This window comes from Octopus sinensis, linkage group LG7, assembly GCF_006345805.1.
Source record: "Octopus sinensis linkage group LG7, ASM634580v1, whole genome shotgun sequence".
Lineage (NCBI taxonomy): Eukaryota > Metazoa > Mollusca > Cephalopoda > Octopoda > Octopodidae > Octopus > Octopus sinensis.
In genome coordinates this window covers 78,294,111-78,322,101 of record NC_043003.1, presented here as the reverse complement: position 1 = coordinate 78,322,101, position 27,991 = coordinate 78,294,111, and the positions used below count along the sequence as shown (strand labels likewise).

Genomic DNA, 27,991 nt, shown 5'->3' with positions numbered 1-27,991 from the left:
GTTTTACCGTAAACCAAAATGTATTGGATTAGCGACACTGTGAGTTAGTCTTAACAGATTTAAAACTTTAGTTCATTTAAATTTTATATTGAAAATTCTATTTCTTTTTTTTTTTGCATTTTATTTTATATTGAGGCATGCTACATTTAATTTGTTATCATAATTTACTCTTATATTTGTGTGTTGCAATAACAACACGATCATGACTTTTATTCCACTTTGTGGTAAATATGGCTGATCAAGTCAATGGGAAACGTCTTCCTGAGAAAACTTCCACTGAAACTATCTCGCCGAAAAAATCTAAAAAAGAAAATAAATCTTATATAGCAGAAGGTAACTCAATATTTATTATTATTAGATTGCTATTTGCAGTGTGTAAATTTACTTTTTCACTAAATTCTATGAAACTTAGTTTTACTTTAAAACTCTTATTTTCATTTTTTTTAAAAATCAGTTTATTTATTTCGGCCACAAAATTTATAGCAAATTACAATTTATAAACAGACGAAATAGAGAATAAAATATTTATGGTCGATGGTTGATGACAAAGGCCAAAATTGGCGGGACTACTTGTAGTTATTATTTGGAACAATAAAGCAATAATAATTGTTATTTTAGGCACACGACCAGTAACTTTCATTGTACAGGGGTTTTAGTCTATCAAATCGGCTCCAGTACTAGACTCGTACTTTATTTCTACCGATTACGATAGGATGGAAAGCAAAGTTGACAACGACGGGGTCTGAGCTCAGAACGTAAAGAGCCAGCATGAATACACCGCACGGTGTCTCTTCCGACGCTCCAACGATTCCGCCAGTTCGCCGCCTTGATTATGAGGATAATAATAATGACAGTGATGGTGTATCGCAAAATTTCCGACCATGAATTTTTAGTTGGTTTCTTTAACCGAACTACTAAATAATTGCGTTAGCGTCTAAGTGATTGACTATTCTACTGACATGTGTAATCTCATATCGTAATTCTCCGGCGGAATCTGCATGGATACATTGAAAGACCTGGCTGGACAAGTAGTTTCTGTCTACCTAATTTCACTTACAAGGCATGCTTTAGCCAACCAATCTAGAACATTGCCCTAGTTCCTACACAATGGGGTCGAATCCGTTACCTTGTAAATGCTAATTGCGCTGTTCATCCCCCAAAATAATAGCTGTTTCGGTGAACGTAAACGGTATGCACCCTCCCACTGCCTCTGTTTGTTTTTCCAAAATTTCTTCGGATTCCTATATTTTCGATATAGGAGATTACGATTTTGCCAAAAAAAAAAAAACACGTTGCCCCTCCTTACCCCAATTTTTTAATACCTTAACGAAAGAATGCCTTAATTTTCATTTTTTTTTCTAAATTTTTTGTTAATCCCTGTAGAAAAATAGAGATTACGAACCCGGGAATTTTTTTCATTTTAGTTTTCTTAAAGTAACACTCAAAATGCTGTACTCAAGAAAACCTCTACTCCACAGTAAACATGTTAAGTCTTGTCTCCTGGGTAGAAAGGATTGACCTCCAAGAGTCCTTATGCCAGTGCCACATAAAAGCACCCAGCACACCCTTGGTGTTAGGAAGGACATCCAGCCGTAGAAACCATGCCAAATCAGACTGGAGCCTGATGCAGCTCTCCAGTTTTCCAGTTCTGGTCAAACTATCATACCCATGTCAGTATGGACAACTGACATTAAATGGTGATAATGAATGATCCTTTCTAATATTAGCACAAGCGCTTAACTTTGGTGGAAAGAGGCTAGTCACTTAGGACAACCCCAGTGCTCAACTTTTACAATAGTGGTATTCTTTAGGTTACTCAGCCCTTTTTCTTCAAAATTACTTCATTTGTAATGTGGTTATATCATATATTCTTAGATTGGTCCTAAGATGTCTTCAGAAAACATCTGGACATTTTTCCCACACCCCACTTTCATAAGTCACCAATAGCTTGTCAGTGGAATTGGATCATACAGACTCCAGGCACTGGAAGACAGTCACATCTTTGCTAAGTCTCTTCTCCAATTCACTTTTCCAAGTTACTGTCATTAGCAGTGTTGCTGCTCAATCTCTTGTTTATTTATATTTGTCTTATTTTTAAATAAGTCATCAGTCCGTATATATATATTAAAGTCACGTTAAATGTCCATATCTTTCAGTCTCCATGTATTTATATTTTTGAAAATCTGTAAATATTTCATCAATATTAAATCTCTCTCTTTCTCTCTCTCTCTGAATACCTCGAGAAGATTTTATAAAATAATGATGCTTATATATTTGAGTTATTTATTCTCTGAATACAAAACTTTAAAACTACTTCTGATTGCTATATAATTTGTTTATTTTCAATTCTATTTGTTCACCAGATAGTGACCGTAGTCGATCATGTCCTTACCTTGATACAATAAACAGGTAAGCTATTCTTTATTACATTCAACTCATCCCTACTTTGACTGAGCAGGCATAAAATTAAAGCTTTGATGATTCCATCCTTTTTCACACCCAAAACAACTAAATCCAGTGTGTTCTTCCTAGTTTTTAAATGATAACGTATGATTTGTGGGAAATTTGTCTACTATCACAAGCAGGTCAAGCAACTGCATAGAGACTCCCTTGTTGATTCAAGTTAAGCAATGTATTTTAATAATATAAAGCCTAAGTTGGCCGTACTCAAGAAGACCTATACCCCACAGCAGAAGTGTTAAGACCAATCCTTCTGGTGATGTAAAGCACTTATGGCGGTGCCACATAAAAGCACCTGTGCAACGCCATGTAAAAGCATGTGTGGTGCCATGTAAAAACATCCAGAACACTCTGTAAAGTGGTTGGCATTGGGAAGGGCATCCAGCCTTAAAAATCATGCCAAATCAGCATGGAGAACAGATGTTAAATGATGGTGATAATGATAAATTGAGGAAAATTTACCAATCTATTTAAATTACTGGTTGTTTAACCCAAGATCATCTCTGATCCAGCACCTTTGATCAAAAGCATTCCAACCATGATCAACTTGTCATTTTAATCTAACATTTCATTATCCAATGTCTGTCCCTTGAGGGAAATTTGGTTGTTACTGATTCCGGTTATATTCCTCTGTTTCTTAATGTACACCTTATAAATTTATTTATAATTACATTACTTGACATGTTCACTTTACCCTATCAATTCGACCTTCTATTAAATGTTTATAGAAATATATCTGCCATCATCATCGTTGTTTTAATAAACACTTATTTAGACCTGCATGGTTCAGACATAATTTGTTAAGGCAGATTTCTTGCATCCCGACACCCTTCCTGCTGCAAGCCCTCATCTGTTTCCCAGTAAAATAATATTACCCTATCACCAGGTATGTTTTTACAGAAGACTGGAAGCAAAGAACACTGCTTGCATGACGATGACACTTGTGATGTGAGGCCAAGGAGACAGTAACACAAACATATATGATGGGCATCTTTCAGTTTCTGTCTACTAGATCCACTCACCAGGTTTTAATCAGCCCAGGGCTAGTGTAGAAGACACTTGCCTAAGGCACTATGCAGTGGAACTGAACCAGACTATGTGATTCAGAGGCAAAATTTTTACCACATAGCTATGCCTATGCCGTTAATAGACTCACTTTAAACGCATGTGTTTTTGAGTTCATTCCTTGACTTGTCCCCTTCCCTCAAAACTGCTGGCCTTGTTCCAAAAATTTAAAATCATCATCATCATCATCATTATTATTAAGGCAGCAAACTGGCAGAATCTTTGGCATGCCAAACAAAATGCTTAGTGGCATTTCATCTGTCTTAACATTCTGAGTTCATATACTGCCAAGGTTGACTTTGCCTTTCATCCTTTCCCCAGTTGATAAAGTAAGCACCTGTTGAGCAGGTGTATCAGTGTAAGCAACTAGCCCCTCCCCACAAATTTCAGGTTTTGTGCATACAGCAGAAAGGACTATTATTATTAAGGCAGCAAGCTGGCAGAATTGTTAGCAGACCAGACAAAATGCATTTTGTATGTTTTTACGTTGAGTTCAAATACCACTGATGTCAAATTTGTCTTTCATTCTTTCAGGGAGTACTGGAGTCAGTGTAATCAATTAAACCCTTCCCACAACCCCCAACAAAGCAAAAGGCAAAAAAAATTCATGCCTTGTTATTCTTATGTTGTGAAATATAATGTAGTTTTTATCCCTCAATTTCCTTGCAGATCTGTACTTGACTTCGATTTTGAAAAACTTTGTTCGGTTTCATTATCACATATCAATGTTTATGCCTGCTTGGTCTGCGGAAAATACTTCCAAGGTAGGTCATGGTTGGAAAAAATATTTTCTATACTTTCTCTCATTAAATATGATTAACAATGCATTTATTTTGAAAATATCTCACTGAGTGACAACTGTGCCCTTTGGCAAGGCATAGCACCCATCTAGCCATCCCACCAGGGATACAGCCAAGTCATGGGACTGCAGCTTAGTAGATTGTGAAGAGGTAGGGAAGAACTAGTGGTACTCTATCAAGAGAGTAACTGCAGCACATCCATAGGGGTGACGTCCATGGTTGTGCAATCAGTTAATGAAAGATTCATATGACTCAAGCTCCCAATTCAAATTCATAATGATGGAATTGGATGGTGAGAAAGAGTCACTAGTAGAAGTAAAAAATCAAGGAAGATGTGGGAGAAAATTTGTTCAGGTCTCAGTATGTTTGGCTTCACAGGTGAAAGCAATGGTAGTATGGTTATACTGTAGACCCAAACAAATTACTCCAGTATAGTAAAAAAAAAAAAACATTAAAATGGTGCTGCTCCTCCTGGTATTGTTTTTGTAAGAGTTTTAAGCTACTTTTAAGACTTAAATAGATTTAACATTACAAGAGATGACAAAGGGCAGAGATACAAGGCACCTGGCTGTACTCAAGAAGACCCGTACTTCACAGCAGAAGTTTTAAGACTAATCCTGCTGGTGATTCCACATAAAAGCGCCCATGTGGTGCCACGTAAAAGTGCCCTTGTGTTGTCCCATAAAAGCATCCATACGGTGCCACATAAAAGCACCCAGTATACTCTATAAAGTCATCAGCATTAGGAAGGGCATCCAGCCATAGAAATCATGCCAAACCAGACTGGAGTCTGGTACAGCTTGCCAGCAGGACAACAGTCATTAAATGATGAAGAGTAAATAAAGCTTGCTAATTAGAAATCAGATCCTGCTTCTTTATCACTAATGGTACTAAAACATACACTTGCTGTCCAAGGAAATATTGTTCACTTAATCCACTACAGCTTCTTACCACATAGCCATGGCTGTGTGGTAAGAAACTTGCTTTCCAACCACATGGCTCCAGATTCAGTTGTACTGCATGGCACCTTGGATAAATCTCTTCCACTATAGCCCCAGGCCAACAAAAGCCTTGGGAGTGGATTAGGTTGAGGGGAAACTGAAAGAAGCTTGTCATAGATATGTGTGTGTCTTGTGTTTGACCCTCACCAGTACTTGACAACAAGTGTTGGTGTGTTTAGCAAAAGAGAGTGATAGAATAATTATTAGACTTTAATAAAGCAAAATTCCTGGGGTCAGTTTGTTTGACTAAAACCCATCAAAGGTAATGCCCCAGCATAGCTGCTGTCAAATGATTAAAACAGATAAAAGATACATTATTCCATTGTACAATTTTAGCAATTCCATTTTTGTATACACTTTTGATTGGTTGTCTAAAGACTGATCACATTTGATGAGTTTATCAGCTACAGAAATGACTTAAGGGACACAGAAATCCCTTAAGTCATTCAGTGAAATGTAATTTAGTGCAAAATGTTATTCCCTTGATGAGTTTGTTGTGAATTACTTCATTTTATTTATTTATTTACTATCATTAGGCCGTGGTACGAAATCTCATGCATATACCCACAGTGTGCAAGATGGACATCGAGTTTATCTTAATTTAAGAACACAGAAATTTTATTGTTTACCTGACAACTATGAAATTATAGATTCCTCACTTGAAGATATTATTGTAAGTATTTCAAACAGTAAGACTCTCTTTCTCTCATTTTAATTGTGAAACAGATTAAATTTCTTTTTTGAAGCTTTTGGATTATAGTCATCAGTGCTATTATAATCATATTTAATGTAGTAAGGACAAAAACAAATCTAATTAGTAAATAACTAGTGGGACCCATGAATATTTCATGGAATTAATGGTAAATTTATTGGGTTATTTCTGAAAACTTTATCCAAAAACCTGAAAGTGTGCCTGTGTTGTTGTCTATGGAAAGATAGTCGCTCATCTGCTGCTCATTGAAAAGTGAAAGAAATTGGAATACAATGACTAGTTAATGCACTTTATATATATATACTCTTTATATGCTTTATGCACAATTTTTTAGACTTAATACCCAGCACTCTCCCTCTTTCTCACTCTTCACCTTACCCTCTTTTTCTCTCTCCTTTTTCTTTTGCTTTTTGCCTTTCTCTTCAACTAATCACATGAAAACTTTACAGACAGGCTAAATAACAGGGTTAAAAATCTTGGTTCCAAAAAAATTTGCACATTTTACTCACCACCACTTTCCGCTCCCCCTTCAACTAATCACATGGAAGCATTATAGACTGGCTAAGTAACAGAGGAAAAGCAAAATTATTCTAAAATACTTATGTAGTGAAAAGAAAATATGTTGATGTGCAAGTAAGAATAACTCAAGACATCTTAGCCTTGTTAGACCTCTTCAGCATAATCATCTCTCTGCTAAATTATTGATAAGAGAATCAATGTATTCATATCCAATAATATAAGCAAGTAGATATCAGATAATATAATGACTGAAAGTAACTACCTAGAGATGCCTACTGCATGAAAGATACCTAAATTGTAAATCAAGTTTTGTCTTTTCCAGTTCATTTATATGTGAACAATAGTTTCTTCTTCTGCAGTTTTGAGCTAATTTGATTGACAGAACCTGTGTGGGAGCCTGACATAATATATGTTTTTTTGTTTTGGCATAGCAACTGAGCCAAACAGATAACTGGAGTCGAGTGTGGCTTACCAGCTCCAGTCAAACCGTCTAACTCATGTCAACAAAGAAAACAGACGTTAAGTGCTGGCAGCAGCAGCAGCAACATGTGTTCGTGTGTATGAGAGAGAATGTTTATGTATTGTACTTCACAGAATGTAAACCTTCACTAATAGTGGTGCTGTCAACAAATTGTCTGATAGTTCTGCACTTTTGAAGATGTGTGAAATAAAGGATCCCTTACTTGAAAAATAGGATCCATTTAACCAATGCTAGAAGGGAAAGCATTATAAGATGAACAAATGGAGTTACATATGTAACCATATGTGCATGTGTATACGTATACATACACACATGTCTATATATATATATATATATATCACCGTGATCAGCGTGACCGGCCAGGCTATCAGATGTTGCTACACATCGCTGGTCACAATGCGCTTTGCATTGTTTTAGCCTTCAAATGATGCCACCCCACTGGCTAAGCGAGTAGGCCAACAGAAGAAAGAGTGAGAGAGAGAGTTGTGGCAAAAGGGTACAGCAGGGATCGCCACCATCCCTTGCCGGAGCCTCGTGGACCTTTAGGTGTTTTCGCTCAATAAACACTCACAACGCCCGGTCTGGGAATCGAAACCGCGAGTCCGCTGCCCTAACCACTGGGCCATTGCGCCTCCACATATATATATATATATATAAAATCAAAATAAGCAACAAGGATATCCAAAGGTAATGCAGTACGATCGTTTCATGCGACTCCATTTAATTAAACAATGCAAGTATTACATCAATTTTAAGATTTAGAGCAATCTTCAGCTGCATATAAGATTACTCTAAATCTTAAAACTGATATAATAGTTGCATTGTTTAATTAAATGGAGTCGCATGAAACGATCATACTGCATTACCTTTGGATATCCTTGTTACTTATTTTGATTATAATCACCCCATTTTGAATTATATGGATAATACCATACCAAATTCTGGTGCCTTTAACTTAAGTACCATATTCAACTGAATCTAAATTTTTACTGAACCTCTCTCTCTCTCTCTATATATATATATATATATGTTTTTCTATTGATGGGTGAGATTTTAAAATTTTGTAAATGTTTTGTTTTTTTATTTATCAAAAAAATCATTTACTCTTTTTTTTTTCCCTCCACAGTATGTTTTAAATCCAACTTTCAACCATTTTCATATTAAGAAGTTAGATTCCAACCCTAAATTATCTCGTGCTTATGATGGAACTACCTACCTACCAGGTAAATGTCTTTATTACTTTATGGACGATGCTCTTTGAGCCTAAATTCCATGCTCTATTTATCTACATTTCCTTATGTTCTTGTGTTTTGATGTCAACTTTTTTCACTTTTCTTGTAACTATTTCCACTTGTGTCTTGCTTTTAATAAAATTTTCTTTGCAAATCACGTCGGGTGGTCAGCAGTTTGATTGTAGTTTGACTTCCATTTTGTTGTCTTTGTATAGATTCAGTGGTTTGAGAATGTATCCATCGGATACGATATTATTGAGTTGACTAAATATGTTGTGTATGAGGTATTTGTGTCTTCCAGTTAAACTCTTTTTTTTGTTTTGTTTTGTTTTTCAACTTGCTGTTGGTAGGATGGCAAGAAGAGTCAAATACATTTTTGTGGAGAAGTGTTGGAAAGATCGATTTCAAAGTTAGTTTCAATCGATTCTCTTTTTATTTCACTGATATATACAATTACAATTACATACATCGGGAATAATCTCCCTTCGTCAATGGAAAGTAACTTGAAACATATCGTATAGGGTAGTGGCTCCCAACCTGTGGTACGTAAGCACTTTCGGAGTGATATGCTCATTAATAAATGACAATTGTTTGTTTGGTTTTTGGTGCATGTCTTGTTCACTCTGGGCTGGGTAGAGGCTAATTGGGGACTAGCGAGGTAGACATGCAGTTACAAGTTGATATTTTCTTCACAAAAATATTTACTACTTTACACAAGGTAATCTGGTGGCGATTTGCTATTTTCATACCCCTAATTTTATATTATATATATATTATTAGTAGTAGTATTAATATTATTTTGTATGTTTTTTATTTTTATATTTTTCTTGATTGATTTTTTTTTTTTTTACTTTTCCATGGGATTTAATAACATGCCAAAGTGAAAATATGACCCTGCGTACATAAAGTATGGCTTCATTGCAATCGAACATGGAGGAGAAGCTCTTCCGCAGTGTGTGGTCTGCATGAAGTCCCTTTCCAATGCAGCCATGAAACCCAACCTGCTCAAACGTCGTCTTGAGATGACTCACACAGACAAGAAGGACCGAGATCAGAGTTATTTCCAGTGACTTGGCGAGAACGTAAAGTAGTAGCGCATAGACGAGACTGGCCAGATCTACCAGAAGAGGGGAGGAATTGTGAAAGCATCCTATGAAGTTGCTGTCTTGGTGGCCAAAAACATGAAGGTGCATGCCATTGCAGAGTCTCTCATCTTGCCAGCGGCAAAGATCTTGATCAGGCACATGATTGGAGAGAAGGTGACGGCGATGTTGGAGAGTGTTTCCGTCTCTAACCACTGTACAGTGCCATATCGAAAAGATGTCAGTCGACATTGCCGACCAAGTGATTTAGGGAGTGAGAGCCTCAAAGTATGGGTTTGCCATTCAACTCGACAAATTGACAGACGTCACCAACTGTTGTCAACTACTTGCCTATGTCTGCTTGAAAACTTGAAATCTTCAAAGCCACAGTCGAATCAATTCTACTATATGGCTCAGAAATCTGGACGTTATCAAAGAAGCTTGAGAGGCGGTTGGATGGAACCTACACTCGCCTCCTTATGAGAGCTCAAAATCTCTTGGAAGCGCCATCCAACCAAAATGCAAATATATGGGAAACTACCACCTGTGTCATCTCTTGTGAAAGGTAAGAGAGTCCAGTTTGCTGGACATTGTTGTAGAGCTGAAAAAGAGGTAATTTCTACTCTTCTCCTCTGGAAGCCATCTACTCGCAATACCAGAGGGCGCACACTCTCCTACCCTGATGTAATCTCCAGGGATACAGGCATCCAGCAACAGGACCTCCGTAATGCCATGATGGACCGTGAAGTCTGGCGTAGCATGGTAAATTCCATTGTCTCGACCACGGTCGAACAATGATGATGATGATGTCTGCTTTTTGCATAATAATGCTGTGAAGACTGAGTTACTGCTGAGCCAGGAGCTGTCCAGTACAGTGAAAGGAAAAGATATTTTTGACATTTTGGACAATTTTTTTCAAGCAAAATGAACTGGATTGGGGAATGTTGGTTGGATGCACAACAGATGGGACTCCATCTATGCTCGGTCGAAAGTCAGGTTTTCAAGCCCACGTGTCCATTGTTTCATACACAGATTCACTCTTTGTGCTCAAGTTCTCCCTCTGAAGTTTTTATCATGCTTGAACCAAGTTATCAGAATTGTGAATTTCATCAAAACGCTGGCTCTGAATACTCTCAAACCACTGTCATAGTTTTGTTAACGTTAATATTTTTAGTGCCCTAGTGTTGTATTTTATTGTCAAACATCATTTTTTGAAGTCAGCACAATTTGATGTAAATTCTGTTTAAGTAAACTATTTCTGTTTCTTCATTTACCTAGGTATTGTTGGTTTAAACAATATAAAAGCCAATGACTACTGCAATGTCATCCTTCAGGTAAGGAATTTCGCTATTTTTTTAACATTCTATCTGAAACATAATATTTTTTTAATCCTTTCTCTGTTTTTCTTGAAATACAAATCAGTTGAATTCTCTACATATACCTGTATGTTATATAGTTGTAATTACTTACTGCATCAGAGTGACACCAATTTTTATGAGGTTTCTAGAAGATGGATATTGTCATACTCATCATCATTTAATGTATGCTGTCCATGGATTTGACAGTTTATCATTGTCCAGTTTTTTTATTCAGACTATCAACTACTTTAAATATGTCAGAGACCATGTTTCACTCATATACATTTCACAATCTCTGTACTGGATGCATTTTATTGTAACACCAGACCTAGATAAAACCCTGTTATCTCCATTTATGTCCATTATATGTTTACAAACATGTTTTCCATTTCTTGTTTTAGGCTCTTTCTCATGTACCTCCTCTGCGGAATTACTTTCTGCAAGAGGACAGTTATAAAAGTATTCGACGTCCAGCCGGTGATCAAATGTTTCTTCTTGTCCAAAGATTCGGAGAACTTCTACGCAAATTATGGAATCCACAAAATTTCAAAGCTCATGTTAGTCCCCATGAAATGCTTCAAGCTGTTGTCCTCTGCAGCAAGAAAAAATTTCAAATCACTGAGCAAGGTTAGTGAACATAACTACTCCTTTTATCTCAATATTATTATTATGCCCCCCCCACATTGAAGGCAGCAAGGGGGAAGAATAGTTATCACACCAGACAAAATGCTTAGCAGCATTTATTCTGGTTTAACATTCTAAGTTTAGATGCTTCCAAAGTCAAATTGACCTTTCATCCTTGATAAGATAATTATAATAATGTTCATCGGTCGTTGTCAATGAAGACCAGAGACATCACATGGGAGAAGAAGATGGATCATGGTGCATTCGGCTGTAGCTGATCAGGGTCAATGTATGGTCGGTAGGTTCTACAACAGATTGGAGGTCAGGCACTGGTGATCTGCTGGGAATGAAGGCAAGGAGTAACAAGTACCTGTCAAACACTGGGTCGATGATACTGACTTCCTCCTTCTCCTGAAATTGCTAATCTTATGCCAAAATTTGAAACCATTATGTCAACTCTTTATACTCTGAGTTCAAATCCTACTGAAAATCAGTTTTGCTGTTCAGCCTCCCAGGGTCAGTAGAATAAGGTACCAGCCCATTAAAGAGGTCAATAAAACTGATTGTCCTCCTCACCAGCCTTCCCACTCAAATTTGTGACATTGTGCTTATGTATTATTATTATATTTATTATTATTATTATCATCATCATCATTTCTATATTGATACACACCCACATAAACTTTAGCAGTGAATTGATAAATCTACAATTTCTGTATCTACTTATCCTATGAATTCATAAGAGAGAACTCTGTATGATTGCTTGCCCTGTTAGAAACAGCAACCAAATCTCACTCATTTCTTGCCATATTATCTTTAGAAATAAAAGGATACATTACATGTGAAAAAAAATTAGGTTGGAATGGCTTTGATCATAGAACTGTTTAATCAGAATTACTTTGAGGCTAGTATCAGTTCTCTATTGTTGTTGAGTTTCATGTTGAATCTGATGGAGCAGTCCTATGTTTAAGGATATTCTAGCCATGACCATCACTAACATTTTTCTTTTCCAGACAGGGTGTAGCCTAGACTTCTTCCTTCAATGTACCATTATTCTTTGTCTGTCCATTCATCCATCCATCCATCCGTCTGTTTGTGTATTCATCCATCCATCCACCTTCTCACTCTCTTTCTATCTGAGTCAGTCAGTTAAAAGCAAAGTTGGGTTTGGCTGTTTCAGGCCCTTCTTTGAATAAAACATGAAAACAAAACGAACATCTCTAGTTTCTTCAGATTCCAGTTTCGTTCCTTTATGTCATGCATTACATTTTGTTTGTTTATTTTTATTCTTTTTTCATATAATTCTAGGTGATGCTGTATATTTTATGTCTTGGTTCCTCAATGCTTTACACGTTGCCTTGGGAGGAAGCAAAAAACTTTCCAGTAGCATCATCAACAAAACTTTCCGTGGTAAAATGACAGTTTATTCTCGCAAAGTTCCGCCACTAGATTTGGTAAGTTTACAGTTTGAACCACTGTTATCATTGCCATATTCATCAATTTGATTCATATTTTAACCCTTTAGTGTGCAGATTATTCTATCAAATATAATCATCATCATCATCATTGTTTAACGTCCGCTTTCCATGCTAGCATGGGTTGGACGATTGACTGAGGACTGGCGAACCAGATGGCTGCACCAGGCTCCAATCTGATCTGGCAGAGTTTCTACAGCTGGATGCCCTTCCTAACACCAACCACTCTGAGAGTGTAGTGGGTGCTTTTACATACCATTGGCATGAGGGCCAGTCAGGCAGTTCTGGCAGTGGCCACGCTCAAATGATGTTTTTTACATGCCACCTGCACAGGAGCCAGTCTAGCGGCACTGGCAACTACCTCGCTCGCATGTCTTTTTTCTCATGCCACCAGCACAAGTGCCAGTAAGGCGATGCTGGTAATGATCACGCTCAAATGATGCTTTTACATGCCACCGGCATGGAAACCAGTTAGCTGCCCAGGCAACGATCACACTCGGATGGTGCTCTTAGCACTCCACTAGCACGGATGCCAGTCATAATTAATCAGGCATTATCTTGTAGCTTAGAAATTTTGATGATGTGATTGTTTTTTTAGAATGACATTGTAGGGTAGGTATGATAGGCTGGAACATAAAAAACATAAAGTATTTGGGATGGATATGGCTGGTTTAAATTCTAAAGGGTTAATATTCTTTACCTGAGGATCATGAGTTATGCTCACAATTAACATCAACCAGACAGTCACAAATATTTTGTTTTGGATTAATAACTTGGAAGTTTAAAAAACCTGACTTAGTTGAATAAAGCCTTTGTTACCTGTATAGTTAATTAGGTTGTCCAAGCAAGTGTCATACTCAATAATTGGTGTAGAGGCATTACAGTCAGGGTAAAGACGATGCCTTAGAGGGAAGAATTTACAGAGGTATCAAATTGCTGGACCAAGTTGTGAAACTTCGAAAAAGAGTTAGAACTCAACTAATTAAGAAGAGAGTTAGCTTAAATGAGAGTCAGTTTGATTATGTGCAAGGAAGAAGTACTACTGATGCCCTCTTTTTAGTAATGCAACTAACTGCAGAAGTGTTTAGCCAATAGTAAACCACTCTACTTAGCATTTGTTCCTAAGCCTTCATTAAGGTTCTATGCTCTCTGATCTCCCTTGACAGCCATCTCTTCACCCACCTTTGTTCCTTACTCATTATAATCCCTTGTACTTAAATCCTCTATGTCTGTCCCTCTCACTTCTCCCTTTGGCATTATCTCCCAATTTCTCATCTGTCTATCAATTTATAACACTGCTACTCTCCACAACACTTATCACCTCCTCTTTTTTTAAACTGCTTCTGTTTTCATCATCTTCCTCTCCTAAACTGGTATTCATCATTTACCACATTGCCACCTGTGTTCACCATTCACTGCATTCATCTCTATACCCATCTCTATTTGTCACTCTCCCTCTGACCCTCGATCTCTCTTCTCTCATAGTCACCTTCTTTTACCTTGAGATACACTCTGACACCTCATCACCATCTTTGCTCTCCTCCAAACTGGAGTAGCCATGTATCTCTTGTGCTACAAAACACCTGTTCTTGTTCCTCTATCATACTTTAGCCTTTCAACACATGACACAAAGCCACTTCCTTCACTACTATAGTTTCACTCACTCAAGAGATCTTGTCTTGCATCTTGCAAGTTACTTGGTGGTCTCACAAGTGTAAAATGGTCAGGATTAGGAAGGGCATCCAGCTGTAGAAACTACACACACACACTTAAAAGAAAAAGTGCATCACACTGAAGACAGAATAAGAGCTAAGTATAAGGACCCTATGTATATATATATCATCATTTAACGTCTGCTCTCCATTCTTGCCTGGGTTAGACAGTTTGGCATGGAGCTGGCCAGACTCCAAATGTCTGTTGTGGCTTGGTTTCTACAGTTGGATGCCCTTCCCAACACCAACCACTTAGCAGAGTATGCTGGATGTGTTTATGCAGGATTGGCACCAGCACCTGAAAAAGCATGTGTGGAAGACAGCAGTTTCACTTAGCTTGATGTGTTTTATCAAGTACAGCAAATTCCCATGTCTCTGTGTTTTGAGGTCTTTATAGACACCTTTTTCTCAAAGTGATGCTCTTTTTAATATTTTTATTATTAAGTTTTGAAAGGCAATGAGCTCACAGAATTGTTTGCACGCCAGAAAAAATATTTAGTAGTATTTTGTTTCTCTTTATGTTCTGTGTTCAAATTCTGCTGAAGTTGACTTTGCCTTTTATCCTTTGTGGGGTCAATAAGATAAATATCTGTTGAACTCTGGGGTCGATGTAATCAACTAGCCCCTTTCCTGAAAATTTGAGGCCTTGTGTCTATAATAGAAAGGATTGTTATTAAGTTATATAAACTTCCTATTTCAGAAAGAAGAAGAAAAAGAGAAGCTACTCCAGATGGAAGAGTACCAAGGTAAGCTCTTAACAATTAAAACTAATTACATTGACAGGAATATTATGTAAAGAATTTTTAATTAATATTTTTGTTAGTTCATTAATTAATATATTTACAAGAACATTCACTGTAAAAGATATAGCAAGTTTAACAAAAATTAATCATGTTTACTGATTGCCACTTGGTCCTAGTTCATTCAACTATCAAGAATAGTGTGCAAAATTGTTTTGGCAAATCAATAGTGCTGATAGCTAGCTCTGATCGTGCAAGGTCAAACAGTTGATTTTATTATTGAAGGATGATATCAAATATGTATTTCATAATTTCCTGGTTGTTGCTGTGTTTATCCTAATGCTTCAATTTCAGTTGAAATTGTAGAATGATTTCAATTTAAATTAGACTTGGGATTTGAAGTTTCTGAGGACCACTTGGCTGTGAGGAGCGTACTTCAGATGGTCTCTTTCTGTTCAGTATATGGGTTCTGTATCAAAAGTACCACTATACTGGAATTTGATTTTTTTTTTCTTGTATGTAACTATGTGGTTAGCACATCTGGAGTAAAAAAAAAATACACATTAGCAGGGATGACCTACCTATTTATATCTCTTACAATATATTTGGGGTTGACTGAATCTTAACTGACCACTCTATCAGCAGCCCTTTTTGTGATTTCAAATCAGACCTATGTTAAACATCCATTTGACACATTGTTCAAATATGATTTCTAGACTACATAACTTCTTTTATTCCTTTATCACACCATCACCATCGTATGTCTACTTTCCTTGCTGTATTGGGTAAGTTATCACAGTTCAAGTCAGCACTTATTAGGAGCCACTCTACTCTTAGGCAGATTCGAGAATTATAAGTATCATTTACGGCTTAGTTTCTATAGATGGTGGATGCCCTTCCTATCATCAACCACTTCACTGAATATACTGAGTGCATTTTATGCAACCAGCATTAGAGAGGTTGTCATGTTCTTGAGCGATGAGTCCTCTTGTCCCCTCACTTTCTCTACCCATTTGCCAACCACTTTACATTCCTTATTATGCCACCAGCACTAGAGAGGTTGTCATGCCCTTAGCAAGGCAAGACTAAAAGAACCTCTCAAATCTGAAACCTATGCTTTTTCGACTCATTCATCAACTACAGTGTACTGGGTGCATTTTGTCATGATACCTTCACAGGAAGGGTTATTTTGTACACCAGAACAAACAATACTCACTACACTGAAACTTGGTAGAAGTGAATGGGGGGGGGTACCATAACCAAGATTTGGTGTACTGAGGTTGCAAAAGTGTTTGAGATAGTGAGAGATAGAGAAAGGATGAGGGGGTGAATATAAGGAATATAGAACAGCATTGAATGGATGATAAGTAGGAGATATAGAGCAGGTGACAACTGTTGAGATTATATAGGGACAAAAGGTTCAGCATGATTTATGATAATATGCGTGAAGTAGAATAGTAATGATAATAAAATAAACGAGATTTGTTTATTTGCTCAAGGCAGCATGTCATATATAACTTGAGCTATAGCAAACTATGTATTCAGCCACTATTTGGTTAATAAGATCGTTATTTAGCAATGTTCACCTACAATTTCCAAAACATATTTCAATGTCTTCATCTGTCATGTTTTACCATTTTATATTTTGCAGAAACAGCAGAAGATACTCAGTTTCTGTATCTGACTTGTGACCTGCCTGCGCCTCCACTCTACCCTGACGACTTACGTGAAAATATCATTCCGCAGGTTCCTTTGGCTAACATTCTTGCCAAATTCAATGGCATTACAGAAAAAGAATATAAAACTTACAAAGACTCTACAATGAAGAGATTCAAAATTTTCAAGTTGCCACCTTATATTATCCTCTATGTGAAGGTAAATATATATTATTCTTATACAAGAATGTTATAGACAGTGACTTCAAAATTTCAGTCAGCTTAAGCCATTATCAGACTGCGCTACATTAGTCTTGCCTTTGTATAGTCTCTGTTGAGTTAAAATTACCTTGGGCGGTGGGGTAATTAGGTTTTTGTAGTTGGTTATTATGGAAAGGTATTTTTGAAAAAATTTTTAATGATTAAATTTGGGGTTATGTTATTGTTTAGAATTTATCCATGCATACTCTCTCTTTACTCTTTTACTTATTTCAGTCATTTGACTGCGGCCATGCTGGAGCACCGCCTTTAATCGAGCAACTCGACCCCTGGACTTATTCGTTTGTAAGCCCAGTACTTATTCTATCGGTCTCTTTTGCCGAACCGCTAAGTAACGGGGACATAAACACACCAGCATCGGTTGTCAAGCAATGCTAGGGGACAAACACAGACACACAAACACACACACACACGCATATATATACATATATATATACGATGGGCTTCTTTCAGTTTCCGTCTACCAAATCCACTACAAGGCTATGGTCGGCCCGAGGCTATAGCAGAAGACACTCGCCCAAGGTACCACACAGTGGGACTGAACCCAGAACTATGTGGTTGGTAAACAAGCTACTTACCACACAGCCACTCCTGCGCCTATGCATGTAGAACTTTGTAAACAAGCTTATGGTGTTTCCTTTTTGTTAGGTAGGCGCAAGGTAAATATTTATCTAATTATCATTACTGGCACACACACTCATCATTATTTATTGTTATTATAACCATTATCAGCATCATCTTCTTTTCTATGTTGACAAGCCAAACAAGAGGTATTCTGTTACTCTCTTGTACAGTTACAAATAGCAGTCAAATCTCCCTCAAATCACATTCTACTGTCTTTAATGGAAATAGAATAATTTGATACTAGATACACTGTATTAGGAACTCTTGAAAAAGACAGGATGACCATGGCTGGAATGATTTTCTATAGTAGCTTGATAAATAAGACAGGATGTCCATGGTTAGAATGGTTTTTGGTTGTAACTTGAACAAAGCTGACCAAGGGTTTATCAGCAACAATAATAGCTTTTCTCTGTCAACACGCTATGTAATTTCACTCTACTCTGTTAAAAATGGAAAATCACATTGAAACCAAAAAAAAAAAAAGAAATGTTAAAACCAATTTTAATCTGCCGTCCTTCATTTTGAGAATACGGTTAACCCTGATTGAGCATATGCATGACCAAAGACGATTTAGTTGTCGCCATCCCATTTTTCCTTCCTGTCTCACATTTAGTATATCTTAAACCAGGCCTGGCCAACTCAAATTACAATATGGGCTACTTCAATCACAGGGAGTTTTTTTGAGGGCCACTTGTACACTGACAGAATTGAAAGCATTTTGCTTTCTCATGCTATTATTACAATAATGAATGAATAATCGTTGATTCAACATGAAATATTATCGTTGCAAAAACAGTAGTATCTTTCTTTATTACTTTCCATTACACTTTTTAATTTTTGATAAATTTTTGTTTAAATAAATCCATTTCAAGAAAGTATCAAGTGGGCTGCAAGGTAAAAGTCTGCCGCCTGTGGGCTTCAGGTTAGTCAGCCCTGTCTTAAACCATATTACAGCGTGACTCTTTTTTTAAGGTTGTAGGAAGTGAATTCTGAGAAATTTAGTTATTGTTTCTAGCAGGATGAGAAACTCAATTGGGTTCCTTTGTTGGTGTAAGCCACATTCTATAGTTGTTGTTTAACCCCTCGTCAACTCTGCTCAAGCTGATCTATCAACAAAGCCATTTCATTCTAACCATGACCATCCCGCCTTCTTTCATCAGGCCTAGTGTACTTTGAATCGCATTATCCAGCATGTCCTTTTTCTGGATTAAGGGAGGTTTGGCTATTATTTCTTGCAGCCAATGTGAGCTTCCCTTGATTCATTAGAGATTGTCCTGCTGGCTCATTATAAGCTGCTCTGTTGCATTACTAGAGGCTCAAGATGTAGGACTCTTGAGTGATTTTTGTTTCTTATTACATTATGCTGCTGTTACAATATTATTGTCCACTATCCAGTATATTTCTGTATACACCTGTACATCTTGATGATGTCCTCACTGAAATCTGACATGACAGACTTGGTCAGTGGGCTGTTCCTCTACATTTGTTGATGGAGTATGTAGTTTGGAGCCTCAGCTGGACAAAGCTATGGTGTAACTGGGAAAATGGGTTTGTGTGTCTCACTTAGTCATTCAGTCAACTCCTTTCTTGCCACAGGACTTCTTGGTCAGGTTGAACTAGGGTTGAGCAACAAAATCTACAGTATTAGTCAACAATAATAGTTGTATTTATCTGTGATGTTGATTCCTTATTACTTGCTCTGTTTTCAGCGATTCACCAAAAATTATTTTGTCTCTGAGAAAAACCCAACCATTGTAAACTTTCCTATCAAGTAAGTCACTACGTGTCTTTTTCTATGTTTGAACAATCTCTCTCTCTCTGGGTAAGTAAAGTACATTAAACCCAAAGTTCAACTGGTACTTCTTTTGTTGGCCAAAAGTTGAAAGGCAAAGTTGAACCATGTAACATTTGAACTCAGAACATAAAGTCAGAAGAAATGCTGCTAAGCATTTTACCTGGTGTAGTAGTGCTTGAGAAGACCCGTCAAGCTAAGTGAAATTGTAGCCGTGGCCAATACTAGTGTCACATAACTAGCACCTTTCAAGCTTTGGTCCTCACGGAGGCAAAGTAGCCGATGTGAGTGGCACATGACAAGCTCCTTTTGAGTGTTGAGCCTCACCGAAGCAATGATGAATGACCAAGACCATGGCATTATGCCGTGCTTGAGAAGAAGACCCATCAAGCCAAGTAAAATCACAATCATGGCAGATATTGGTGTCACACAAATAGCACATAAAAGCACCCATTACACTTTGGGACTGGTTGGTGTTAGGAAGACCATCCAGCTGTAGAAACTATGCCAAATCAGCCCTGGTCAAACCAGCCAACCCATGCCAGCATGCACAATGGACATTAAATGATGATGATGGTAACAATTCAATTAGCTCATCACCTTTTTGTCTCAATTAATTTTGAAAATAATGAACAATTTTGTAAAATATACTTTGTCCATATTAAGCTGATGTTTTGAGCATAATTCAGTGTAAAATTTTGATGGAAGATTTTAGTTTGATTCACTTTAAAACAAGCACTTTACATCACAGGACTGGTCTTGGGCAGGTTGGTATCAAAAAGGCCACCTGATAAGTTAACCATTTGGCATGTTTGTCAACAATCTAAGCAAAAGTGTACCACACATCACGTACTCTATTATCCCACTAGAATGGTGTGTTCCACTACTGGAAACATCATTGCCTGAGGGATATGCAACATTGAAGAGAAATATATATTTTAGAATGAATTTGTCTTATCTAAATTCTATTTTTGTGTTATTTTGGTCCTTAAAACTCAATATTTATGAATCGATTGGTCCTTCTGTTTTACTAATATCGATGCTAGTGTCAGCTATAGTAAAATTAAAACATTTTCTCTTAGAATGTTAAATTTCCTGAGAGAGAATTTTTCAAGTTTGCCTTCATTCAGAACATATTGTTAATAGTGTAGCATGCATAATTTTTGAAAAGAAATAGCAGAGAAAATCATAAATCCAGATTAGCAATGCTAAAAATTGCTAATGACAGCTGTAAACCCATTTTTGATTTGTTACTATGAGAACTTTCCAGAGCAACTCAATGTATAATCCAAGAATTTAACCTTATAATAGAAACATTTCAATCGCTACATATCTTATGATCAGTTGCTGGAGGGCTGTTTCTTGTTAAGGAGCTGTGCTTAACGGGCTAACAGCACATAGACATGGTTTATGAGAATACATCTATAATTTAGTCAATTGGTTAAGGTTCCTAGGGCTTAACTACTATTTGTGGCATAATTATATAAAGATGTATGATGTTTGTAAAACCTCATCAACTAAAAATAAATGATAGAAATTTTGCTTTGTTGTTAAATGATTGAAATTACAAGTTCCATTTATCTTCTCCATCAGTGCAGTGTTATGATCTATGGCTGATAGAGATCACACACAGATTTATAGCTGACAGAAACTCTGTTAATTTCTTCTATCTATGCAGTCTTAGGATTCAGGACCAGCATAGATCACAATCTACATTAATATACCTCGTCAGTGCAGTGTTAAGACTGAATTTTGATTTACGACTGACAGAACACAATCTTTTTTTATCAGTGTAGTGTTATGATTTATGACTAACAGATGTTATTCAGATTTGTTGTTAATCTTCACTCAAAAAGTAGTTTTCTTTGTTCACAAAAACTTCCTCTGTATAATTATTATTTCTGTTATAGAAATATTGACTTTGGAGATTTGCTGACGCCTGAAATACGGGTGAAACATCCCTACACCACATATGATCTCATTGCAAACATTGTTCATGAAGGGGAATCTGGATCTGATAAAGGAACATATCGGGTACACATCTTACATAAGGTAAATTATTTATTATGCATGTAGGTTTTTAATAAGTGTTTAATGACTAAATGTTTTAGTAGGTGTGGAGAGAATACTGCTGTGTTTACATCAGCATTTGCTGTGCTTGATCCTGTCATCATCCTGTACAACTTCCAGCAGCATCTAAGAAGTTGCTTGACCTCATAAAAATATTTGTTATACTCTGTCACTCCATGTAATATTTTTCACACTTCAACATCAATGGAAATTGTAGCTGTGATACCAGTGCCGGTGGCACGTAAGACAACCATCCGAACGTGGCCATTGCCAGCGCTGCTCCGACTGGCACGTAAAAAGCACCCACTACACTCTTGGAGTGGTTGGCATTAGCAAGGGCATCCAGCTGTAGAAACACTGCCAGATCAGACTGGGCCTGGCGCAGCCTTCTGGCTTCCCAGACCCCAGTTGAACCGTCCAACCCATGCTAGCATGGAAAACGGACGTTAAACGATGATGATGATTATTCCTTTATGTCATATTCAGTTTCTCCATGTAATGTTCGTCAGTGTTGTCATCATCATCATTTAATGTCCTTGTTCTTTGTTGGCATGGGTTGGACTGTTTGAAATGATCTGATGGGTTCAAGAACTGCAACATATTCCAGTGTCTAATTTGACATGGTTTCTATAGCTAGATGCCCTTCCTGACACCAACTACTTCAGAGCATGTAATGGTTGCTCCTTTAATGCCTCCACCTCAAGTGAGATCACCTTGCACTGTGTAAGGCTACATGTATCGAGAGAGGTGGCTTCAATTTTTGAGATGGGAAGTTAAAATATGAGAGAAAGGGCTACAGCGAAATAGGTTTCTTGCACTAGAGGGTCCACATGGTTACTCACATTATAGAAAAAAGGTAGGGATGATCAAGGTGGAGCAAAGAAAAAATAAAAATAGGTGTGATGAGGCGTGTGTGTGGACTCTCAAGATAGAAAATAAGTAGTAGTGAATGGGAGCAGGAAAACCAAGAATGTGAGCAGAGATTGCAAGAATGTTTGGGAGAGTGAGAAGTGGAGGAAGGGGTGAATATAAGGAATGAGGAACAAGTGTTGAATGGATAAGTTGGGAATATTGGGAAGAGTAGGTGACGACTGCAGAGATTGGAGAGGGATAAAAGGTGGAACATTACCTGTGATAATGTGTGAAGAATAGAATAGTAATGATGATAACATAGACAGGAGAAAGATGAAAGAGATGACAAATGTGGGTAGGTTGCAAGAGTGTGGGGGAAGGGAGAGGCAGTTTTAATGCATGGGGGGGAGTGAGAGACATTGAGTGGGTGACAGGATTTAGTGATTCCGGAGGTGAGGAGGGGTTCAGTATAAAATGTGGGTGGTAAGGACAGTATTAAGGATAAGGAATGGATATCTAGTGAAACGGTTTCAGAAGTGAGAAAGACTAGGGGTATTGGAGAAAAACTGCAGTTAGATAGATAAAGGGTGGTGAGGGTCTCTTGGGGAGAGAATTGCACAAAGGTGCAGGGTATGCCAAAAGTCACGCTCCCAAACATTTTACATGTTATGTTATTATTATTATCATTCATTTTATTCATCATGTACATGTGTATACATCATTATTTTTTATTTTATTCAATTTTAGCAAAATTGATGCATGTCTGACAATACTGGAGCTTGTTGGTGTGTCGCTTTCAGCTCACCCTATATATATATATATATATATATATATATATATATCACCTTGACCGACCAGTCCGTTGGGCGTTCATTTCACACCGCTGTTCACAGCATGCTGTCCACTCCTCTCCGGATTGTGCCTTTCTCATCCATCTGATCCCAATCGTAACTCCACCGTCATGGAGGCCTTCCGGGTGGTCGTTTCCGCTCGCGCGGGTCCACCGATTATCGGTGAGCCGGGCGACATGTTCAGCCCATCTAAACTTGCTGCGTGTATACTCTGCGATGACATCCCTCACGCCGGACTTCTTTCTGATGATCTTACTACTGATGTGCTCTCTCAACGAGATACCAAGCATTGACCTTTCCATGGCTCTTTGAGCCGTTACCAGTCTCTGCTCTTCTCTCTTTGTTGTAGCCCATGTTTCACTACCATATAACATTGCAGGTAGAACTGTACTGTTGATGAGGTTGGCGCAGGTGGTCCTGTCCAACCTTCCCTTGAGCACCTCCCTTATGCCATTAAATGCCTTCCATCCGGCCCTTACTCTCCATGAGATCTCCTTTTCGATATCTCGGCACATTTTCACTTCCTGTCCCAGGTAGACATATTCCTTTACCTCCTCTATTTCATCACTGCCAATCATCATTCGACCTGTTGGTACGTTGTCTGACCGAATGAACTTCGTTTTCATGCGGTTCATCTTGAGACCTACTGCAGAGCTTTTGATGTCGAGCTCCGTCAGCATGGTCTGAAGCTGATCCATGGTTTCAGCGATGATTACGGTGTCGTCAGCGAAATGGAGGTGGGTGAGGAGCTCACCATTGATGTTGGCACCGCCTTGCAAGTCGATGCCTCTGATGATCTGCTCGAGACATGCGGTGAAAAGTTATATATATATATATAAATGCATACCCACACACACTAAAAAAACACTTCCAGAACTTAGTTTTGCCAAGTTGGGCAGGTCCTCTCAAGAACTGCATATCACTAATTATCCCAGTCTTTTTGTCATCTCTGTTAGGTTCAGGGTCCAGAAGTCAACCTTCAACATACTATTGAACATACTTCAATATACTCTGTCATACCTTGCAAATCTTCATGTCTGTTTAAAACCCTTCGACTTTGTGGATTTAAATAATGACTCTTATTTAATTCCTTCAGGGAACTGGGAAATGGTTTGAGCTTCAAGATTTACATGTTGCTGATATTCTACCTCAGATGATTACTCTCTCTGAAAGTTATATTCAGGTAAGCTTGTCTTCCTTCCTACTTTGCTTCTTTCCATCATACAGATGCTCATTTCCCAGGTACTTTATCAATAATAATTCAAGTGCAGGCGTGGCCACATGGTTAAGAAATCCACTTCACAACCACACAGCTTTTGGTTCACTCATACTACAGAGCACCTTGGGCAAATGTTTGCTACTATAGCCTTAATCCAACCACTGCCAAGTTCATTGTGTTCATGTCTGTGTGAATACACTACTGGACTATGTTAATCATTGTGCAATGATTAATACCAAAAAATTTAATTCATTTCCATTATTCTTTTGACATTGATACCAACTCATGACTTACCCTCATATAAATTCACTGCTATCTTTTCTTTCACAATTCTTATTCTATCAAATTTATATACTAATTAATCCAGTTATGCAATTAAATTCATACATCTTGCTGCAAAGTTGAGGAAACATGCCTAATTTGAAAAAAATATTATGAAAAACTAGGAGGTAGCTAAATCTATATATTTCTAAATATTTCACAATAAAAGTAATTATTTTATTAATAAAAGTAAGGATGGATTGAGTTGAAAGGGTACTGGAGAACAAATTAAGAAGTCATTTGTTCATATTAATTTGTGGTCATTTGAACATAATGGCCCAGGTTGGAACCCATCCATAATATTAAATAAATTGTTCATTATCTGTCTATGACCAAAATATCTAACTACCAGATATTCTAGTTCATCAATATGTACTACATTTGTAACTCAATGCTATAAGCAGTAACATAATATGGGTAGCTGTAGATTGTTGAGCAGTTGGCTGTACCAAGTTAATTTGATTTGTAGTGTACACTTATATGATAGCATTGAATGGACTCTACCTATCAAAATTACCTTGGATACACTACATAGAGAGGAATGAACTCTACCAAGTTGGCTGCCCTAATACTCAGTAATGTCACTACCTTCTAATATATAAATAAATTATGGTAAATTTAGAGATCTTTTGTGCTTTTTGGTAGAATTATGTCTTCCATTTATTAAACACACCCACATGCAAGAAGCTTTCTACAGTTTCCCTCTACCAAATTCACGCACAAGGCATTGGTCAACCTGGTGCTACAGAAAACTTATCCAAGATTACTTGTATTGTGAAACCAAACCTGAAACCGTGCCTAATTAAAATATTTTATTAATTATTGTATTTCTCTTTCATGTGTATTTTTTTTTTTTCCAGATTTATGAAATTCGAAGAGATATCCCTAATCCTTTGTATAAAAAAGATCCTGACATGGAGACAAGCTAGCTGCTACTCAGTAACAGTATCTTAATACCATTCATCATCATTGACATTCATCTCAGTATATTTCTTTTGCAAAATATTCATCTTGACAGAAAACATATTTTGTATACATCACTAATGAAAATAATTCAATAAAATACCATCACTTTTGATTGTTACTCACTTATTTATCTTTGTTTCTAGTTCTAAATCATTTAATGTGCTTATAAATAGGTACAGGCATGGCTGTATAGTTAAAATGTCCACTTTGTAATAATGTAGGTTTGGGTTCAATACCAAAGTGCAGCACTATTGACAAGTGTCTTCTGTAGCCCTTAGGCCAACCAATTAATTCCTTATGAGGGTATTTGGTTGACAGAAATTGTACAAAGCCTGTCACACTTGTGTGTTTCTTCATGTTTTTCATGTCTGAATATATGTTTACATTCTGCTCTTAAGTATGGACAGTGTCATCAACAAATCCTCTGGTAGTTCTACACTTTTAATTAACCCTTTAGCATTCAAACCGGCCATATCTGGCCAAAATATTTAACCTGTTTTATATTGAAACTGACCAGCTCTCGCCTCTCACCTCAGCCCTACCATGTCATTCTAAAACTAAAATAATCACATCACTGAAATCTCTAAACTACAAGATAATGCAGGATTAATTCAAACCATTTTAAATAAACAAACATCACATTTGACAGAATAATCTGAACACTAAAGGGTTAAAAAATTAAAAAACTGTCTAACTTAAAAACACATAAGAATTCTTGAGAGGGCAACTGACTGTAAAATCATGCCTAAATTTTGTTTTCATCCTACCCATGCTGGCATGGAAATATGGACATAAAATGAACAAATGATATTTATGCTTCTCATTCATTTCTCTCCAAGACCTGCTGTGGTTGAGGAGACCTATTGAGTCAAGTACATCAACATCAAAATAAATATCAAATGGAAATTGTAGTTGTGATACCTGTGCCGGTAGCACGTAAAGAGCATCATCTGAACGTGGCCAATGCCAGCGCCACCATGACTGGCTTCTGTGCCGGTGGCATGTAAAAAGCACCAACCAATCGTGGCCGTTTGCCAGCCTCCCCTGGCACGTAAAAAGCACCCACTACACTCACGGAGTGGTTGGCGTTAGGAAGGGCATCCAGCTGTAGAAACACTGCCAGATCAGATTGGAGCCTGGTGCAGCCTCCTGGCTTCCTAGACCCTAGTCGAACCGTCCAACCCGTGCTAGCACGGAAAATGGACGTTAAATGATGATGATGATGATGATCTTCAGTTTATTGTTCTCAACCGTTTATGTTTCTATAGTTTATAATTCCCAGTCTAAACTTTATAGTTCTTGATCATTTATTTATCTGTAGCCTATAATCCCCAATTAATCTACTTCTATCTATAGTTTACAGTCCCAATATCTAAATGGAGCTTCCAGTTCCATAGTTCCCGTTCATTTATGTATCTATAATTTATAATCTCCAACTATTTATCTAATTATAGTTTAAAGTTTAGAATTGTCTATTGATCTGCTGTTTGTGTTTCTCCAATATTTATCTATGTATAGCTTATAGTCCCCAATCATCTCTCTATAGTTTACTGTCACAATATTTTGTGTATCTGATGTTTATACTTCTCAATTATTCATATATCTATAATTATATAGTTCTCATCTATGTATCTACCTGTAGTTTGTAGTCCCAGTCACTTATCTGTAGTTTACAGTTCTTTATCATTTATGTATCTATAATTTATAGTGCACAAAAGTGGCTGTGTGGTAAGTAGCTTGCTTACCAACCACATGGTTCCGGGTTCAGTCCCACTGTGTGGCACCTCAGGCAAGTGCCTATTGTACTTTAGCCTCGGGCCGGCCAAAGCCTTGTAAGTGGATTTGGTAGACGGAAACTGAAAGAAGCCCGTTGTGTATATATGTGTGTCTGTGTTTGTCCCCCCCTCCCCAACATCGCTTGACAACCGATGCTGGTGTGTTTACGTCCCCCATAACTTAGCAGTTCAGCAAAAGACACCGATAGAATAAGTAGTAGGCTTACAAAGAATAAGTCCTGGGATCGATTTGCTCAACTAAAAGCAATGCTCCAGCATGGCCACAGTCAAATGACTGAAACGAGTAAAAGAGTAATCATTTATGC

General features: G+C 37.3%; 1 protein-coding gene across 2 annotated transcripts; it reads left to right on the top strand.

Moving 5' to 3' along the window:
* Positions 1–168: 168 nt before the first annotated feature.
* Positions 169–26,012, top strand: LOC115213911 (U4/U6.U5 tri-snRNP-associated protein 2). 2 transcript variants are annotated; one of them, XM_029782888.2, is made up of 14 exons: positions 169–333; positions 2,364–2,409; positions 4,195–4,289; positions 5,863–5,999; positions 8,165–8,261; positions 10,631–10,686; positions 11,112–11,337; positions 12,643–12,788; positions 15,222–15,267; positions 16,913–17,136; positions 19,529–19,590; positions 21,522–21,663; positions 24,481–24,567; positions 25,785–26,012. In XM_029782888.2, the coding sequence occupies exons 1-14, from the start codon at positions 231–233 to the stop codon at positions 25,851–25,853; spliced, it is 1,536 nt and encodes a 511-aa protein (XP_029638748.1). In that variant the 5' UTR covers positions 169–230; the 3' UTR covers positions 25,854–26,012. The 2 variants fall into 2 exon arrangements, with proteins under 2 accessions (XP_029638748.1, XP_036360748.1); XM_036504855.1 differs by having other exon boundaries at positions 2,361–2,409.
* The last annotated feature ends 1,979 nt before the right edge of the window (positions 26,013–27,991 follow it).

Coding starts and splice junctions, on each gene's coding strand:
- LOC115213911 (XM_036504855.1), top strand. CDS start 231: ATGGCTGATCAAGTCAATGGGAAACGTCTTCCTGAGAAAACTTCCACT. Junction 334..2,360: donor TAAATCTTATATAGCAGAAG/GTAACTCAATAT, acceptor CTATTTGTTCAC/CAGATAGTGACCGTAGTCGA. Junction 21,664..24,480: donor GGGTACACATCTTACATAAG/GTAAATTATTTA, acceptor TAATTCCTTCAG/GGAACTGGGAAATGGTTTGA.